The sequence below is a fragment of the Danio aesculapii genome, chromosome 3, assembly GCF_903798145.1.
Source record: "Danio aesculapii chromosome 3, fDanAes4.1, whole genome shotgun sequence".
Classification (NCBI taxonomy): domain Eukaryota; kingdom Metazoa; phylum Chordata; class Actinopteri; order Cypriniformes; family Danionidae; genus Danio; species Danio aesculapii.
The window spans coordinates 36,003,191-36,023,424 of record NC_079437.1 but is presented as its reverse complement, the minus strand read 5'-3'; the positions used below and the strand labels follow the sequence as shown (position 1 = coordinate 36,023,424).

The 20,234-nt window shown below is 37.4% G+C and overlaps 1 protein-coding gene across 1 annotated transcript; it reads left to right on the top strand.

The window, feature by feature from the left end:
* Positions 1-1,044: 1,044 nt before the first annotated feature.
* On the top strand, positions 1,045-19,127 carry LOC130221418 (multidrug resistance-associated protein 1-like). The gene is made up of 31 exons (XM_056453902.1): positions 1,045-1,208; positions 1,578-1,754; positions 3,102-3,227; positions 3,489-3,626; positions 5,727-5,852; positions 6,358-6,419; positions 6,510-6,641; positions 6,823-7,032; positions 7,935-8,112; positions 8,188-8,349; positions 10,037-10,129; positions 10,220-10,423; positions 10,511-10,657; positions 10,744-10,831; positions 12,871-12,940; positions 13,042-13,168; positions 13,251-13,427; positions 13,531-13,698; positions 14,242-14,425; positions 14,503-14,575; positions 14,659-14,776; positions 15,050-15,257; positions 15,348-15,658; positions 15,748-15,947; positions 16,036-16,162; positions 16,249-16,350; positions 16,449-16,595; positions 16,682-16,840; positions 16,925-17,091; positions 17,186-17,380; positions 17,465-19,127. Exons 1-31 carry the CDS (start codon positions 1,167-1,169, stop codon positions 17,571-17,573), a joined length of 4,527 nt encoding a protein of 1,508 aa, XP_056309877.1. The 5' UTR covers positions 1,045-1,166; the 3' UTR covers positions 17,574-19,127.
* The last annotated feature ends 1,107 nt before the right edge of the window (positions 19,128-20,234 follow it).

Sequence of the window (20,234 nt, the reverse complement as noted above, 5' to 3'; positions counted from 1 at the left end):
TTTTATAGTGACTTTTCTGTTTGCTGTAAATATTTTTTCTTTGGGGTTATTCCTTTGATGTTTCCTGTTTGCCAAGTTTCACATACATAAACATTTATTGGCTCTAAACCTTTATTTGGTTTATTCAGAATTCACCTTGACCAAAATTTGGAAACACTCTAAAATTCTAATAATCCAAAAGCAATGAAAACTCCTATTAATCTTTTGCGTGTCTTTAAGATGTAATTTCATTGCATTATTGTTGTGTTTGCTACCCCATAGTATTGTCTGTTTCTGAGTATATTTCCTGTGCTATTTTTATGTTTACATTTTGCTTGTCTCTGTGTTTATGATTGAATTTGTTCTGTTTGTTTGACATAAATAATAAAAAACAATGCGGTTTCAAAACCACTTTGACTCAACATTTGTCAGGATGTATTAATTGACAACTGATTTTTCAGACATCTTAAGTGTGAGCGCCAATGCATTAAAAAGACATCTTGCATCCAATTTTGTGACATTTTTGTTGTGTCTTCGGTTCTAAATTCATTTTTAAATAGACATTTATTTTTGCTACAACATCTACAAAGGGTCTAATGATAAAACTGCAATTCTACTTTTTCTAACCCTGAGTTTAAATAGAAATAGGGCAAATAAAACTTAAATCAGATCATTTCTGCTTTTACATTACACACATTTATTCAATTTAGGTATAACATTTTCAGTTGAGTTTTCCAACTTATAAAGCATTAAAAATAGTACATAATATTAAAACTGTTGTTGGAAATGGCAACAGTAAATGATATAGCACACACTGTATGTCATGGAGAACGCTAAATTTAACAATATTAACACTATTACTTTACATTGCATTTGCATTGCCGTTTCGTATATTACATTTCAAAATAATTTTGCTACTGATATTCTTCCATATAAGAGTGGGGTTGGGGGAGTTTACAGAGGCAATACCTAAAGCAGAGTGAGGTGTGACCAGACAGTTACACGAACCTGGTCACAGACTGTAGCTCTGACAGAACACAAGTCAGGAGGGGCCAAAAAAGTGGGTCTGAAACACACACAGGGACTGCTATCAAACACGCTTACTTTGCCAGCAGAGACGACACAGACAGGAGAGTGGCACACTGCTGAGGGATTTACTTGAAAAAGGGAAAAAAAGAGGAGTCTGGATGGACACCCTCTGCGGTCTCAGTGGCCTGGACTCTCTCTGGGTGAGTCTTAGACCAGTTGGCGAGATCTGCCAAGCATCTTGCAGGCACATGAGGAGTTAAAAGACTGCAGTCCAGGCGCACACGATCGTGCTTTCTGTAATGTGTGCTGAACCAACTACCAAAAATGTATTTGCGGTATTTAATGTCTGAAGAAAATACAGAGCATCTTAAATTCATCCGTTTCTGTAGTTTCCAATATTTGAAAATTAGTTTTCACTGGTTCACAAAATGAATAAAAAGTAATCATTTAACCTGAACTCAGATCTACAGATAATTCATTTAACAAACCTGCGTGTGTAGATATTTATAATTCCGTATGTTACATCTTAAGGAGTTTGAGAGGTCTAATGGTTTAATGTTGTGTTTCAGGATTGGAACGTCACGTGGTACACAGCACATCCAGACCTCACAAAGTGCTTCCAGCACACAATACTGGTGTGGTTCCCTTGTTTCTATCTCTGGATCTGTGCCCCTTTCTACTTCTTGTATCTCAAATTCTATGACAATGGATGCATATCTATATCCAGCCTCTACTGTGCCAAGATGGTAAGTAATACAAGTCACACGTTCTAGTTTTCATCCCAATGGCTTTCTAAAGACAAGAAAAGACTAAATTTATTGTATGGGAAGAAACAGATAAACAGATCATATCCGATCATATCTGTCTTAAATAAAAAGGCTTACAAATGTGATTTTCAATACTTTTTTGGATCCTTCTGTTCAACGATCTTAGCGTCTAAATATCATAAAGTTTCAACAACAATAAAGAACCTTTCATGCAACTGAAAGGTAAAGGCTGAAGGCTAAAAGGCTTCTCTCATCGAACCCAACAAATAATCAAAATTTTCAGTGTGTGTAAGTCAAGTCTAAAAGGGAATACAGTAGATTTGGGGTCAGAAAGAGCTCTCTCTCCTTAAAGAATTAAACATTTTATTCTGCAAGAATTAATTTAGTTGATCAAATGTGATGCTTAAGAGTAAATGTTCATAGTAAAGACCACAAAAGTGCACAATATAGTTAGAATAACTACACTACAAAAAATGCCCTTCTTTTAAAGATTTTTTTGTCCTGATTCTTGTTCAAATATCCACAAATACTTGTAAAAAATGCATTTTGTAGACAAGCAAAACATATGGTCTTGTTTTAAGAAATACTGTCAAAATTAGGTCAGTTTTTCCTTACAACAAGCACAATAATCTGCCAATAGGGTAAGTAAAATAATCTTGTTAAAAGGAAAACAAGATCATTTTGCTTACCCCATTGGCATATTATTTTGCATTATTATTTAGTTTTAAGGAAAAACTCACTTAATTTTGGCACATTATTTTTTAAAATAAGAATGCTTGTTTAGAAAATGCTGCTTTTAAATGTTTAGATATTTGGACTAGAAACAAGACAAAAAAAGATAAATGAAAAAAGTTAACAAGAAGCATTTTTTTGCAGTGGTGTCATCTGAGTCATCACAATGTTAAAATAATTTGTGAAAATTCATGTGAGAAAAAATATGCAGACAATTCACAATAACAAACCATATTATAAACCTATTGAAGTAAATTATAACGCTAATAATAATAATAATAATAATAATATTTTCTAGTGTTGGGTTGCGGCTGGAAGGGCATCCGCTGCATAAAGCATATGCTGGATAAGTTGGTGGTTCATTTCACTATTGCGTCCCCTGATTAATAAAAAGACTAAGTCGAAAAGAAAATGAATGAATTAATTAATTAATAATAATAAATAAGTAAGTAAATAAATAAATAATTGATCAAATAAATTGGTAAGCATCAGAGACTCAATTGCCCCCCACACTTGAATGGCCATGTAAGTAAAGCATTTTTTGAGGGTATGACAGAACAATATTGCTCACATGTTTTTGTGCACATCTTGTAGGGTTTGGCTCTCTGTCTGGCCTCCATTGGTTTTCTGGAGACGGTCTACCTGCTGGTGGAAAGAAGCAGAGACATAGAGCATCACATGGTCTTTCTCCTGAGCTCTATAATCCGCAGCATTACCATGGTAATTCACACTATTACTATTCTACTGAACCTCCATATTGAATATGACTCTTAAATATACTGGTAAATACATGTAAATGATTTTACGTATATGGTATTAAGATTCACATGATGCAAATTCAAAATTTTCATTATGTTATGAAACATGAAAATAAAAAAGTAAAATAAAAGGTCTAAAGTTATGATTGAAATTGTTTAAAAAAGGGTTAAATGCTCCAAAATGTTTTTGGATATTTCTTAACTGACCCCACTGTGTCCTCAGATACTCGTGATGCTGGTGATCCACTTAGAAAGGCTGAGGGGCTTTCGTTCCTCTGTGTTTCTCTTTCTGTTTTGGATGCTGGCGGTGGTCTGCTCATTGGTGCCTCTCAGAGCCAACATACAAGCCATCATAGAGGAGGTCTGTACATCAATACTATATTTAGTACTGTTGTATGCCAAAAAAATAGCTTTTGGGTGACACATTATTAAATGTCAGCAACTATCCTGCTGATGATCATTAACTACACATCAGCTTGCAGTCATTGGAGTTTTTAGTCTTCTCAATGTCTGCTGACACTTTATATTGATCATCTCAAAACTGAAGTTCCACTAGAATAAGTAATTTTACAAGTGCGCATTAAATTATTTTACTAATACTATCATTAACATGTTATATCAGTCAACAAGTCATATTCTACATGTATATGAGTACATGTAATTAATTAATATTACTCAGTAATTAAAGATAGTTTTATGAGTTGATTCAGCATTGATTGTATTAATTCTCAGAATTTTATGTTTAGTAGCCCCATAAAAGTAACATCTAATATGGAGATGGTCCCACAGGAAGCATGAAGCTTATTATGTGCTGAATGACTCCTTAAGAAATCACTGGCAAAAGTCTGCCTGATTGGTTATCTGAACAGAGGGGAAAATCAAATCCTAGCATTTTTAATAATTAATCTGTGGCATAATTCAATTTGTGCTAAGAAAACAAGTGTTTATTGAACAAATGAATAAACTTTAACCCAAAAAGTCAAGGCACCTTACTTAAATATGTTACCAAACGTTCCCTAATATTCTTAGGAAAAAAGTAAGTTCATCTTCTTCAGTAAAAAATTTGATGAAATAAGGTCCAGTTTATGAACATCAATGGCAAAATTGAATGACTGCTGCATGCAACATTCATTCATTCGTTCATTTGCTTTTCAGCTTACTCCCTTTATTAATCTGGGGTCGCCACAGCAGAATGAACCAATTTATCCAACATATGTTTCACGCAGCGGATGCCCTTCCAGCTACAACCCATCACTGGGAAACACCCATACACACTCATTCACACACATACACTACGGCCAATTTAACTTAACCCAATTCACCTGTATTGCATGTCTTTGGACTTGTGGGGGAAACCGGAGCACCCAGAGGAAACCCACACGAACACAGGGGGAACATGCAAACACAGAAATGCCAACTGATCCAGCCGAGGCTCGAACCAGTGATCTTCTTGCTGTGAGGCAATCGTGCTACCCTCTGTGCCACCACTTCACCTGCATGCAACATATTTGGCTAAACTAAATACTGTTTTCTTGGTAATTAAAAACAAAGGTACATTCTGACTAAGGATAATAACTATAATGGTAGTTTTAAATCTTTTAACAATAATGCCAATTCAACAAAAACAGCAAAGGCTGTTCCACAAGTCTATCAATAACACAGATAAACAACATTGTTAGAATCACTTTTAGACCAAAGTATTATGCTAATGAATGATAAAAACATAGAACAATATAGCTAGAATCACTTCAGGATTTCCATCCAATTTAAATTACTTTACAAATTAAACCCCCCAAAAATCATATTTTAAAGAGAACAGATATAGATATCTGATCTGCTGTATACTAGCTTCATGTTAGTGGTATATTACACACTGCAACGTCACAGCACAAAATACAGGGACAAAAAGAAACGTTGGTAATTTGTTAAACACGCACCGGTGACCTACTCACATCTGCAGTTCTCCACGATGGACGTGCAGCATTCTCCAGCCTCCAGCGCCTAGACTGCAGCTCTGCACAGGAAGTTTGGCCAGAGGAGAAATGGTCGTCCTCAACTGAGCCTGGTTTCTCTCAAAGTTTTTCTTCCCTTCACTTTCATCAATTTTCAACTTCAACTTTCATCAAAGTTTTGTTCCTCACCACTGTCGCCACTGGCTTGCTTGGCTTGGGACTTGTAGAGCTGCGCATCGATGGATTTGCTCTTCAGTGTTTGGACTTTCAGCAGTGAAATTTAAAGCACACTGAACTGAACTAAACTGAACTTCAACTGCGAAAACTGGACTGATACAGTTTCAATTTACTTAAAACTTCGATGTTAAACTGCTTTGACACAATCTACATTGTAACAGCGCCATAGAAATAAACATGAATTGAATTGTCAAAATGAGTGTACCATCTCTGTGTTAAGTGCCCCACTCTGCCGTCTACATCCTGCTGATAACCAGTCATGTGTTTTACAGGGTTTCTCTGCAGATGCGATGAGATTTGTGGCATTTTTCACATTCTTGTCTCTCCAGCTGGCACAGCTCATCCTCAGCTGTTTTGCTGACCAGCGGCCCCACACTCTTAAACCTGTATATGTGAAGGTACAGCTTCATCCATGTTATAACGGTACTTATTTTTGGTAACACTTTACCTGAAGGGGGTGATTTTTTTGTGTGCTATTTCTTTGTGTATTTAAGACTGTCTAGCGTTGATAAAACACAGAGCTCTTAGTCAATTGGCGGAGAATCAGGTGCTTTTAAGCTTGTTTATAATCGATGGGTCCACATGAGCATCCTGACCTGCTCACGAAGGAGTGTATAAGCAACAGATCCATCGCACATTGAGTGTACTGCACTGTCAAGACACGGAGAAAGAAATTCATCAATTCAGTCAGTCTGTTCAAGCTTTAATGTACTTTATTTGTGCCAAGCTTATTCTAAGCTAAAGTCTATAAAGTCTTTTCTAAACTCTATGATCTGCGTCATGTCATTATATTATTTTAGTCTTCATGACAGTCTTATGAACACCTCTTATAAAGTAAAGTGTTATCCTTTAGATTTTTGGAAAATAGTTAAAAACAATAATGCCTTGTTTTTATCCCACTAGAACCCATGTCCAGTTGAGGATGCTTCTTTCCTGTCAAAATTACTGTTCTGGTGGTACGGCAGGTAGAGTCACCTCTCTGTCTCTCATTTCTGGACTCTGGAGAATAAGAAGTCACAGATTTACTGAGAAATGCAGATATTTGTGCTCCACAGTCTGGTGGTGAAGGGCTACCGCTCACCTTTAAAAGCTGAAGATCTCTGGTCTCTACGAGAAGAGGATACGTCTGAAAAAATCATCTGTGATCTTGAAAAAGAGTGGGCAAAACAATGGGCCAAACTGCAACAGTAAGACACCTGCTGTTTCCGTAACTCTGAGATGAAGATTATATTGATCGTTGTGCCAACATTGAATATTTACTACAAAAAAATATTTGGATTCAAGAGGGCTTAATTAAATTATAATTATTCAAGCAGTGATTAAAATGTTTCTGGCTGGTTACATGTGTATCTGATCCTTCCTCCACAGGAGAAAGAGCTCTCTGAATGAGGTGCAAACACTTGGTTTTAAGCTGAGTTCCTGTGTTAAAAAGCTGTTCAGAAAACTCGTTAAGAAACAGTGCACAGGTTTTGTTCTGTTTTGGACACTGGCCAAAATATTTGGCCCTTACTTTCTGGCTGGGACTCTCTTTCTTGTCATCCAAGATGCTTTGATGTTCTCCATCCCGCAAGTACTAAGGTGAGAGAAGCAGCAATGATCAAGCATGTACTAAAACAGAAGTGAAAAAGTAAAAGCAATGATCATATGCTTATCAAAGACTGCATGTATGTAATCAAAACACAGCAATAAATAAATACAATAAAATTTAAAGTTTTCAATGCATTTTAAAATATCATTTATGTATGTGATATTCAGCATCATTAATCCAGCTTTCAATCTAGCTTAATTGGTCTAAAATGATGATTTTCTTTTTAAGAAATATATGGATTCTTGCTTAATAAAAGGATTCATTTCTTTTCCACACACAAAAAATAACTTGACAAATACTATTTTACTTTAAACAAAAAGACATTTATAATTAAGTGACGTGTCTATAATAAACATACATTTATTTACACCTTGCCATTCACAAAGTCTAAAATGTAAATTTTATCAATGAAAAAAATCTAGTTTCTAAGAGGCAAATGCTAATATTTAATTATATTTGAATAGGGAAACATGACACAAATGAATCAATGTGGTGCATTTTAGAAGGAACGGCATAATGGATTAAAACCTGTCTGTATTTAGTTCAGCTTTATAGCTTTTTCAGCAATATTGCCAACTCTACTGGCATAATTAGAGAGACAAACCAGGCCAGAGCTTTCCCTATATTTCATGAAAGTCTGCAAGCACTCATTTTTCCACATTTCTCCAATAAGACCAAAAATGAACTGAAAACTTTAATGTCTTAAAGGGTCTTAAACAATAAAAAAAATCTAACTATAACCTGTATTTTTTGGTTGTATTTTAATAAAGAAAATAATATTTATTATATATTGTCATTATATCACACTAAAACAACAAATATAATGGTGGTCTTAAATCTTTGCACAGTACTGTATATAAAAAATGCCATAATATTTGCTCTTGTTCTTCAGTCTACTGCTCGGCTATGTGAGGGATGAAGATGCCCCCTTGTGGAAGGGTTACCTCTTTGCCTTTTCACTGTTCCTGTTGTCTTGCCTGCAGTCCCTATTTAACCATCAGTACATGTATACCTGCTTAACAGTTGGCATGAGAGTAAAAACTGCAGTTATGGGACTGGTGTACAGGAAGGTAAATCTTTTTGTGTTTACTAGCAAATGCAAAAAGGGATTTAATAGGTCTTACATTTACTCTGGTTGTCCACAGTCTTTAGTCATCAACAGTGCAGCCCGCAGGACATGTACAGTCGGAGAGATAGTGAACTTGGTTTCAGCTGACACCCAGAAGCTCATGGATATTGTAATGTACTTCAATGCATTGTGGTTGGCACCCATTGAAATCGCCTTGTGTCTTTTTTTCCTCTGGCAGGTAAGAACAGATGCTTCTATAGAAATATAAAATGGATGAATGTGTTGTATTATTACTTGCCCAAAGTACTAGTATCGCCATTTAGTCTGTGTCGATAGCCTCTTGGGCATTGTGCCCACTTGTGCTTTGGGTTGTCAGAGTTTTATCTATCTCATTCCCCCTTTCTCTCCTCAACTTTGCTTTCTGCCCAAGTACTGTCCTACCACAATAAAGGCAAATAATGGCAAAACTAATCTTTTTTTAAAAAGTATGATACATTTGATGCATTCATGTGCATTGTACATTTTTGAAACATATATCAATCATCTGGAGATACAATTAGGTACACCCATTCACCTGCTTGTTAATGTAAATACTAATTAGCCAATCATATGGCAGTAACTGTGAATTAAAGCATGTAAATGTGGTCAAGACAATCTGTTGAAGGTCAAACAGAGCATAAGAATGGAGAAGAAAGTGAGTGACTTTGAAGGTGTCATAAATTTTAGTGCCAGATGGGTTGATCTGATTATTTTGGAAATGGCTGATCAACTGGGAATTTCATGCATAACCATCTCTATTCTTTACCGATAATGGTAAGATAATATCCAGTGAGTGACAACTCTCACAGAGCTCGAATAATGTAAAACTGGTTTCCTCAAACCAGACAATGACTTAAAGTTACAAAAACTATGCTAAATAAACTTTGCCAAAGTGACACATACCAGCTATTTGTATGCAGCAGACCTGGCAGGAAAGGTGCACCCCTGTCTAAAGAAAAACTTGCTCATTGGGTCGAAGACTCTATTCTTGAAGCATACTGTGCAAAAGTCCAGGTATTGCCTACAACTGATGCCATTCCATTTGTGCAGTGGTCACTTCTTATGCAGCATTACATGTGGTGCCTCTTTCATATATCTGCACGGTAGCTACGTGAGCATCACCTTGTACATTCACAAGATTTTTATTGTCTCAATTTGGCCTCTTCTATGAATAGTTCTGCTATACTTAGAGGATGTTTGAGCCTATTCCTCGTGACTTAGCTGCATTTGCCTTCCACCATGTAAAGACCATCTCTGGCCGTCTGGAATAGTGAAATAGTACACTAAGAGAACAGAACACTAGACAATAGAGCACTAAGATTCTGTCTGGAATCATGAAATAGAACACTAGGACAACTGCTACAGTGTCTGGTCACTCAGAATGAGAATGACTAAGAGATCAATCGTGGAGTATAATATGGCTTCTGACAGGTCATCGGTCAGATCACATGAGACTGAATTAATATCAGATTCTAGATGTAGTCTGCAAGATGCAAATACTTACACCATGTAATGATCTTTCCTGTCAATCTTCCATACTTCATAGGATCACGATTACCTTTTCATTTCACAGTATGCACTTAAGTCGACATCATTAATTAAATTAAATTAATTTGTTTTATTACTGTTTGTTATTTTTACTTAGCAATATTGTTATGAAATCATAAGATAAAAATACATATGCATAGGAGCATATTCACCTCATGCAAAACTCCAGATTGAACGACAATGAGAGCACCTTTAGAATACTTCCCCAGTGTCAAGCTGTTTTGTACTTAAAAGTACAATTTTGCAGTGTTTTTATTTTCTGAGTACAGTAATTGGAATGTTATTAATGACTAAACTTTCAAATTCATTCATTCTTTCAATGTCTTACCCCTGTACAGCATCTCGGCCCATCCACCTTGGCTGGCATCACCACTGTAATTCTCATCTTCCCTTTGAATGGGTTCATTGCCAAAATGAGAAGCAAGCTCCAGGTATTGCCCATGCTGTTCCACTGAAACAGTGCTGCCAATCTGCTTCATGTCTACAAATATTCAGAATTCACATTTAATTTATGCTTTCAGGAGGTCCAGATGAAAAATAAGGATGAACGCATTAAGCTGATGAACGAGATCTTGAGTAGCATAAAAATCCTGAAGTTTTACGCGTGGGAGAATGCCTTCAGAGAGCGAGTGCTCGGATACAGGGAAAAAGAGCTGAATGCTCTGAAGAAGTCCCAGATACTTTACTCCATTTCCATCGCCTCCTTCAACTCCTCCACATTATTGGTATATTTCAGAGACATCAGCAAAAACGTTTATTCATATAATCCTAACATCTATATAATTATATGACATACACCCCTATGCCTCCAGATTGCATTTGCCATGTTTGGGGTCTATGTGCTAATTGATGATAAGCATGTTCTGGATGCGCAGAAAATCTTTGTGTCCATGGCTCTTATTAACATACTTAAAGCTCCACTCAGTCAACTGCCATTTGCAATGAGTACTACCATGCAGGTGAGCACCAGTACTGTATGCAATATATGTACTATATTGTTAAAGCACTATATTTAGAGAATTATTTGTTTCTTCTCATTTCTAAGGTGGTGGTTTCTCTCAAACGTCTTGGGAAGTTTCTCTGTCAAGATGAGCTGAAACTTGATAGCGTGGAGAGAGTTCCATACAATTCCAGTGAGTGCATTAGCTTTCCGGTGTTTTCAGACTGTCTTCTATGATGTAAAACACTTCTTACGCCTCATATGAAGAACATTTTTACACGTTGAGCAATAAAGAGATGGCCCTATCAATGTGATGGTAGAATCCTAAAGCAGGAAGGTGTAACCAAAACCATCATTGAAATATATAAATAAACATATAAATAAATAATGAGTTACTGATTTCACAAAACCACGCATCTTGAAGAATATTTTAGCAGATCTTTTGCAAGACAAGCTAATTTGTGTAGGTCTTCATCATTTAAGCACTGTAATTCAGCAATATTTATGTAAATGTTTTCCACATTTTGTGTTAAAGACCTTTTTGTGTTACCGATTTATTAAAAATCTTTTTTTGTACTAAATAAAAGAGAAGGTCCAGGCTTTCCCTTTACTTTATTTTTAATAACAAAGTCAGGCTCATTTTAATGCATGGTTTATGTTTTTTATGCAAATGCAACAACATAATTGTCACACTGTTGCCTTATTAACTTGTGGTATAGCTTTATGAGCTTTTATTCACACTTACAGCATAGAGATGCCTCACCCCATATTACAGTTAAGTCCCAAATTTTTTGGACATCGATGCAATTCTAGCATTTTTGGCTCTATACACCAACACAATGGATTTGAAATGAAACGAACAAGACAAGCTTTAATTGCAGACTGTCAGCTTAAAGCTGCGGTCACAAAAGACCCGGAAGACTATGGAAAACAACTGTGAAGGATGACCAAAGAATTCTTTCCCTGATGAAGAACACACCCTTCACAACGGTTGGCCAGATCAAGAACACTCTTCAGGAGTTAGGTATATGTGTGTCAAGGTCAACAATCAAGAGAAGACTTCACTAGATTGAATACAGAAGGTTCACCACAAGATGTAAAAGATTGGTGAGCCTTAAAAACCGGAAGGCCAGATTAGCGTTCTAAAAAATCCTTCACAGTGCTTGAACAACATCCTATGGACAGATGAGATCAAGAGCAACTTGTATCAGAGTGATGGGAAGAGAAGAGTATGGAGAAGGAAAGGATTTGCACTGCTCGTGATCCTAAGCAGTGAAGCATGGTGGTAGTAGTGACATGATGTGGGCATGTACGCCTGTCAATGGAACAGGTTCTCTTGTATTTATTAATAATGTGACTGCTGACAAAAGTAGCAGGATGAATTCTGAAGTGTTTCAGGCAATATTTTCTGCTCATATTAAGCCAAGTACTTTAGAAATTATTGGACGTGCTTTGCAGTGCAGATGGAGAATGACCCAAAGCAAACTGCAAAAGCAACCAAAGAGTTTTTGAAGAGAAAGAAGTGGAATGTTTTGCAATGGCCAAGTCAATCACCTGACCTGAATCCGATTAAGCATGCTTTTCACTGGCTGAAGACGAAACTGAAGGTAAAATGCCCCAAGAACATGCAGGAACCAAGACTGTTGCTGTAGAGGCCTGGCAGAGCACCACCAGGAATGAAACCCAGTGTCTGGTGATGTCTATGCGTTTCATACTTCAGGCTGTAATTGACTGCAAAGGTTTTGCAACCAAGTTTTAAAAAGTGAAAGTTTGATTACTTGTCCAATTACTTTTGGTCCCTTAACAAGTGGGAGGCACATATGCAAACTGTTGTAATTCCTACAGCGTTCACCTGATTTGTATGTAAATACCCTCAAATTAAAGCTGACAGTCTGCAGTTAAAGCATCTTGTTCGCTTCATTTCAAATCCATTGTGTTAGTTTATAGAGCCTAAAATGTTACAATTGTGTCAATGTCCAAATATTTATGGACCAAACTGTATATTTCTGTCATCAATTACTCGTCTTCTTGCTGTTCCAAACCTGTATGATTTTCTTTCTTCATTAAATGCAAGAAAATATTCTGAATATTCCGCTCTAGGTTGCATTTAATACTTTAAAAGGAATCCAGCTTCAAAAAATGACTTTAAACATTATATAGAATAAATTGTCTGTAGAACATGTGTTTTCTTAAAGAAAAACTCATTGTCTCTCTATTTATTTCTCTTTTCAGATATTGAAAGTGTTGTTATTAACAATGGCACATTCAGCTGGTCTAAAGACAGTACAGCATGTCTCAGGAGGTAGATATGAACATATTTATGACTTACTTAAAACTCCTGCTGAAAGATCTCTGTAGGTCCATCATTCATATAGATTAAAATCTGGCAACAATTCATTCCAGGATTAATGTCAAAGTTCAGCGAGGTTCACTAGTGGCTGTGGTTGGTCATGTGGGCAGTGGAAAATCCTCTCTCTTGTCTGCAATGCTGGGTGAAATGGAAAAGAAAAGCGGCCACATCACAATCACGGTAAATCTATCAGGAACATCAGTAAAATATATATTAGCATCAATTACATATTCCACATCAGTTAGCTAACACTTTCTTTCAGGGCTCTGTGGCTTATGTTCCTCAGCAAGCATGGATCCAGAATGCCACTCTTAAAGACAACATTTTATTTGGATGTGAGATGAAAGACAGTTTGTACCAGAAAGTTGTGGAAGCCTGTGCCCTCCTACCAGACTTGGAGATCCTTCCTGCAAGAGACGCCACAGAGATTGGAGAAAAGGTGTTGTGAATGTATTGTGTGAACTTATTAAAAGCTTTTAAATGTGAGCTCTTACATTGCAGATATACATCACATCACAACTACATTTTTATAATGTTCACAGGGGTTAAATCTGTCAGGAGGTCAAAAACAGAGAGTAAGTCTGGCACGAGCAGTCTACAGGAATTCTGATATCTATCTGTTGGATGATCCGTTGTCAGCGGTGGATGCACATGTGGGAAAACACATCTTTGAAAAAGTCATTGGACCTAATGGTGCTCTTAAAAATAAGGTAAGATTAAAAATATGAATAGGATGAACAAAAAAATATGTAAACCCTAATACATGAAATGCTACATTCTAAATTGAAGTAACAGTTTTGTAATTAAATATTAAGTCAGCAATTTTCTATTCCTGTCATTTCAACTGAACTTTCAATGGATTTCATTATGGCTAATTTACTTTAAGAGATATGATTTAAGTTAAACATACACACACACAAATATATGTGCATGTGTGTGTACACACAGGTTGTTTTTTGTAATTTATGAGGACTCTCATAGGCATAATGTATTTTTATACTGTAAAATAAACAGTATGTATTATATAAACAGTATTATTATATGTTATTCTTCTATACCCTAAACCCAACCCTCACAGGTAACCTTTGAAATATCTTGTCAACAATGGGGAAATTGTTAAGAACTACAAATTATGATAGGAAGGCCATAAAGGGTTAATGTTTATGTACTGTAAATCAATTGTCCCAAATGTTTGACAATCTACTGTAGTAGATAGCTTGATTGATCATGTTCTCTATTCCCTGCTAAAACAGACTCGCGTTCTGGTGACTCATGGGCTCAGCTTCTTGCCCCAAGCAGACTTGATCCTGGTGATGGCGGATGGAGAAATCACAGAGATGGGCTCTTATGCCGAGCTTCTGAGCAGAAAGAATGCCTTTGCAGAGTTTTTTAAGGCTTTTTCTGTTAGTGAACGCAAGGAAAGTGCCACCCACAGAGGTAAGATTGAGTTCCAGCCACTATGGTAAAAATGTATATGTTAACATTGCATTTATAACAGATGCACCTGGTTTTAGGGACCAGAAACACAGTATCTCACCTAAGCATGACAGAACTCTCTACTGACCTCTCCCAAAAGCAACTCATCAGGTAAGAGTTACCAGGTTTTGAAAATACAACTTCTACATTTGTTGAAAAGTACATATTCATCTTGTCAACTTTGTTTAATGAAGTGGAGGCATGAGAAGTGGAATTATACAAACCATAGAGGTCATATCTGACACAAAACCGAAGCAGCACAGGGAAGAAGTTGGCAGACTAACCCAGGCTGACAAAGCACATACAGGCCGGGTAAGCAGTACAACCACATCCGCAGACTTCACAAACAATGGGTGAACACCAAAATATACCTTTACATGTAACTTAAGTCTAATGTCAAGGTGGCAGGTTAATTTTCAGTGACAAGGGTTTTAGATACTCGTGTCACCACAGAGATCTAATTTTAACCCCTGATTACAGACCTTTGAGCTATGTTGTTTTGAACACTGTAATATAGCCTGTACATGCAAAACATAATCCACAGTGTTGTTCATCACATGTTCTTCTTGATAATGGGTCACATAGGTGAAACTGGAGATGTATGTGGAGTACTTCAGGACCATCGGCTTGGCCTTCATAATCCCCATCATCTTCCTCTATGCATTCCAGCAAGTTGCTTCACTGGCTTACAGCTACTGGCTCAGTTTGTGGGCAGATGACCCAGTTATAAATGGAACACAGGTTAACACTGATCTGAAGCTTGGTGTTTATGGAGCTCTTGGCTTTGTGCAAGGTTTGCATTCTCTCAGGTTTCTTCAACAAACATCTAGTATCCTTGGTCTGTATATTAGTCTTGAACATTAACTGTAATCATTTATTGCAGGAATTGCAATTTTTGGGACTACTGTGGCAATATCCCTTGGAGGAATAATTGCATCCCGGCAACTTCATCTGGATCTTCTGAACAATGTACTTCACTCTCCCATGTCATTCTTTGAAAAAACACCTAGTGGTAACCTTCTCAATCGTTTCTCAAAAGAGATAGATGCTATTGATTGCATGATCCCTCATGGTTTGAAGATCATGCTAGGCTATGTGTTCAAACTTCTGGAGGTTTGCATTATCGTGCTGATAGCAACTCCATTTGCAGGAGTGATCATACTGCCATTGGCTCTTCTCTATGCCTTTATCCAGGTATGCTTATACAGATTATTCAAAGAACAAGGATATCAAAACATGGAGCACCTATCATTTATTTGACACAAATTCCACTTTGTTTTCAGAGTTTTTATGTTGCCACATCCTGCCAGTTGCGAAGACTAGAATCAGTGAGTCGTTCACCCATCTATACTCATTTCAATGAGACAGTCCAAGGAGCCAGTGTGATCCGGGCCTTTGATGAACAGCCTAGGTTCATTCTTCAGGCTAACTGCCGAGTGGACCGCCATCAGATGTCTTATTTCCCGAGATTTGTGGCTACAAGGTCAGATTCAGTTTACTTATTCACTCTTTGTTGCATGTCCAGCCATTCCGTCCAACATTTTACAATATTCGTAATGTTATTTCAATAGGTGGCTGGCAGTAAATCTAGAGTTCCTGGGTAACTTGCTGGTCCTTGCTGCAGCTATCCTCTCTGTTATGGAAAGGGCAACTTTAAGTCCTGGAATCGTGGGGTTAGCTGTGTCTCACTCTCTCCAGGTAGGAAACTCATCAAAAAGTCTTAAAAAGCTTTGGAAAAAATCTGCATATCATATAAGAAATTCTAAAGACAATTCACACTGCAGGTAACTGGGATCCTAAGCTGGATTGTGCGGTCATGGACTGATGTAGAAAACAACATTGTGTCTGTTGAGCGAGTGAAAGAATATGCTGAAACGGCAAAAGAGGTAGTGCTGTTTCTGCAATAAATTTCCTTACAATGAGTGACCAAATTAAATATTTACATTTATTCTTGAGGTTACCAAGTTTTTTTTGGTTGTTACAGGCACCATGGACATTCGAGGACAGTCCACTCCCATCTGACTGGCCCAGATCAGGATCCATTGGATTCCATGCATTTGGACTTCAGTATCGCAGGGGTCTTGACTGGGCCTTGAAAGAAATTTCCCTCAGTGTCAATGAGAGAGAAAAAGTAAATATAACATTTGGAGGAATTTAATAAGCTTTGTCATATTTGGTCATTTAATACATGCTAAGCCATTCATCAAATCCAATCAGGTTGGAATTGTGGGAAGAACAGGGGCTGGAAAATCATCTCTGGCTCTAGGAATCTTCCGGATCCTTGAGGCAGCAAAAGGAGAGATCTTTATAGATGGGATAAACATAGCAGATATTGGACTACATGAACTGAGGTCTCGTATCACTATCATCCCACAGGTAAACATGAAATCGGAAAAAATTGATTTAACAACAAATAGCCCAATCTTTAAGAAAAGGCTTAATCCCACTTTTTTGCCCCAGGATCCAGTGCTGTTCTCAGGTTCGTTGCGTATAAATCTGGATCCCTTTGATAGCTACACTGATGAAGAGGTTTGGAGAGCTCTAGAACTTGCACATCTCAAGACCTTTGTGTCTAACCTGCCTAACAAACTCAACCATGAGTGTTCAGAGGGTGGAGAGAATCTCAGGTACAAGCTCTAGATTTTGCCCTAGTTTTTAGCTTGAGTTGTTTTATTCATTATTTGACTAACACCCGACCTGTCTGAATACTCTGGCCTTTAGTCTGGGTCAGCGGCAGTTAATTTGCCTGGCTCGAGCTCTTCTCAGAAAGACCAAGATTCTGGTTTTAGATGAAGCCACTGCAGCAGTGGATCTAGAGACTGACAATCTGATACAGTCCACCATCCGAACTCAGTTTGAGGACTGCACAGTTCTGACCATTGCACACCGCCTCAACACCATCATGGACTACACAAGGTATAACAAAGAGCAAATCTAAATACTCAAATGAATATGATTATGGTGACTGACAGTGGTCTAACTCAATCCTTTTCCCAACAGGGTAATTGTGATGGACAGAGGGATCATCACAGAGATAGACTCTCCATCTAATCTGATATCTAAGCATGGTCAATTCTATCGAATGTGTCGAGAGGCTGGGCTGGTGTGAACCATCACTGCCATTGACAAAATCATATCTTCACTTAGGGGAGACTATGAAAATATTGGTGTCGAACAACCAATATCTATATGGCATATTTAGATGGCTACTCAAGAGAAGCACAAAGCTCAGGATGAAGAGGGCTTGGGTGCAATAGTTGTTCTAGTTAAGCTGGTGTACACATTTTCTCAGAAGTAGTGTGCTTTAGTCTGCTGGTACTTTCACTGATGTCTGAGGTGTAAAAATCAGAAAGACTCTTGTCAGTAATCTCATTTCAACACATGAAGAAAGTCATAAAGGTAGTCTTCAGGTAGTCAAAAGTATTTATCTTCTCTAATTTACATGAAAGTAAAGTTTCATGCAAATTTGTATTCCTATAGTTCCTTAGACATGATTCCTTAGACTTATTTATTTAATGTAAGCACATTGAAACCTAAATTCCCTTACAGGTGAAACATGCATTTATTTTAAAACTATTTATGATGTGAGAAACATCCATTACAAATATCCATCTATCTTTAACCGCGTATCTGGTGCCAAGTCACTGGGCAGCAGTGACTCATTAGACACTTCCTAAAGCTTCTCTAGGAGAATTCCAAGATCTTCCCAGGCATGCAGAGACACAACCAGTCTGTCCTGGGTCTCCTCCTGGGCCTCCTCCTAGTGGGGAACACCTCCCCAGGTAGGCATCCAGGAGGCATCCAAAACAGATGCCCAAGCCACCTCAACTGTCTTCTCTTGATGTGGAGGAGCAGCGGCTCTACTCCAAGTTTCTCCCTGGAGACAGAGCTCTTCACCCTATCTATAAGTGTGTGCTCTGCCATGCTCTGTGATGGAAAGAAATTTCATTAGTTTGTTTCCACAATCTTGTCCATTCAGTCATGACCAAAAAACTCAAGAGCATAGGTCAGAGTAGCAACGTTGATTGACTGTTAAATAAAGAACTTTGCCTAAAATCTCTCTTTACCACAACACACTAGTACAGGGACTGCATTACTGCTGCCGCTGCACCGATCCATCTGTCAATCTTACGTTGCATCCTTCCCTCACTTGAGAACAAAGCGGCAAGATACCTGAACTTCTCCACCTGGGCCAAAGACTCTACACCGAAGCTCACCTTGAACCATCATCTTATCGTGCTAGAGGTGTTTGAGTGCCTGAATGATCATAAAATGATCAAAAAGTGCCTGATTGGCTCTCCCAAAGCAAAAAAAGGTTGGGGCTGTCATGTGAACACCTGGTGGATAGTTAATTCCCCACAAAACCTGTCTGGGCTCAGCTCAAATAAGTAAATTAAGACCATGCTCCTATAGACCCACCACCTGAAGGAGGAGCTGTAAAAGACAAGTGCATTGTGGTTTTGTGCAGTGGTTTATGACGAAGCCATGATGACCTGATCTTTGGACACTACATTTCAATGGGACATGAAATGTCCTTAAAAAAGCAATGCAACACTTTTTTTCTCATAAAGAATTTGTTTGTATGTATTTTGTACTGTACAATAACTGCATTTGTATATTTCTAATTTCTCTAAACACACCATGTGTGACTGTCAGACTTGAATATGCTAATTGTATTCTATGAATAGCTTCAGTAAAATAATTGTTGGTAGTTTTTATTTTATTTATATTTATATTTTTATATTCTCGCTTTTAGAAAATAAATCAGGCTTTCAAAATGTCAAAAAGTGCAAAATAGTAAGATAAAACACTCTACAAAAAAATTGTTTATTTCCTTTTTTATTTCCTTATTTATGAAACTAAGGCTCCGTTTACCCTAATGCGTTTTAGTTTTAAAATGCATAGGTTTTGCTACGGTTACGCCATCTGTCCACACTTCGCCGGAGTTTTCGAGTGCCGAAAACGCTGCTGCTTCGTCTCAGTGTGGATGGGGGAAAACGAAGACATCTGAAAACGGAGGTGGGGCTGCAGACATTCACCTATCTGATTGGGGCTTTTCCCTCAATATTAAGTAGCCTACACACAGTTCAGTCCTGCATCCTGTCCTTGTAAGTTCAGACTTCGCAAGTTTGATATGGAAAACAAACTCCCGATTGAGGACACGTCTGGTAAATCTTCAAAGGGAACAGTGCACTTTATAACCTAATTCACATTAGCCTGGCTACTTTGTTTCACTATCTTAACAATAAAATGAAAACATGATTTAAGGAACTGCTATTTTCATTTTGATATTAGCAACCTAAACAGACAGCAAAAATGTTGAGGCGCCGTGTCGTGGAGCTATTTATGATCGTCATCTTCACTGTGTGCATATTTATAACAAAACGGAGCCTATAACAAAACTGCCTCCTTTCATTTTTATTGAAAATATGAAACATACCCTCTCTTTGGCTGAATATCAGTTTTAATCATCAATAATGGCCATTATAAAAGTATCGCGTACAATAAGTTTATACATTATAGCAAATAAAGGCAAACAATCAGTCAAATATGCAAAATCAGTGTACATTCATTATTAACTTATCTTTGCGCTCAGCAAAAACACGTTACCTGAGAACAAGTAATAGATTAAAAAGTCTGGGAATATATCGTTAGATACAAAGAACAAGATGAATTAAATATCATGTTTAACAAATATAGTGAGATTGGATCCATCCTTGATGAACAGTCCGACAAGCACAGCTCTTATCTTGGTAGATATGCTGCAGCG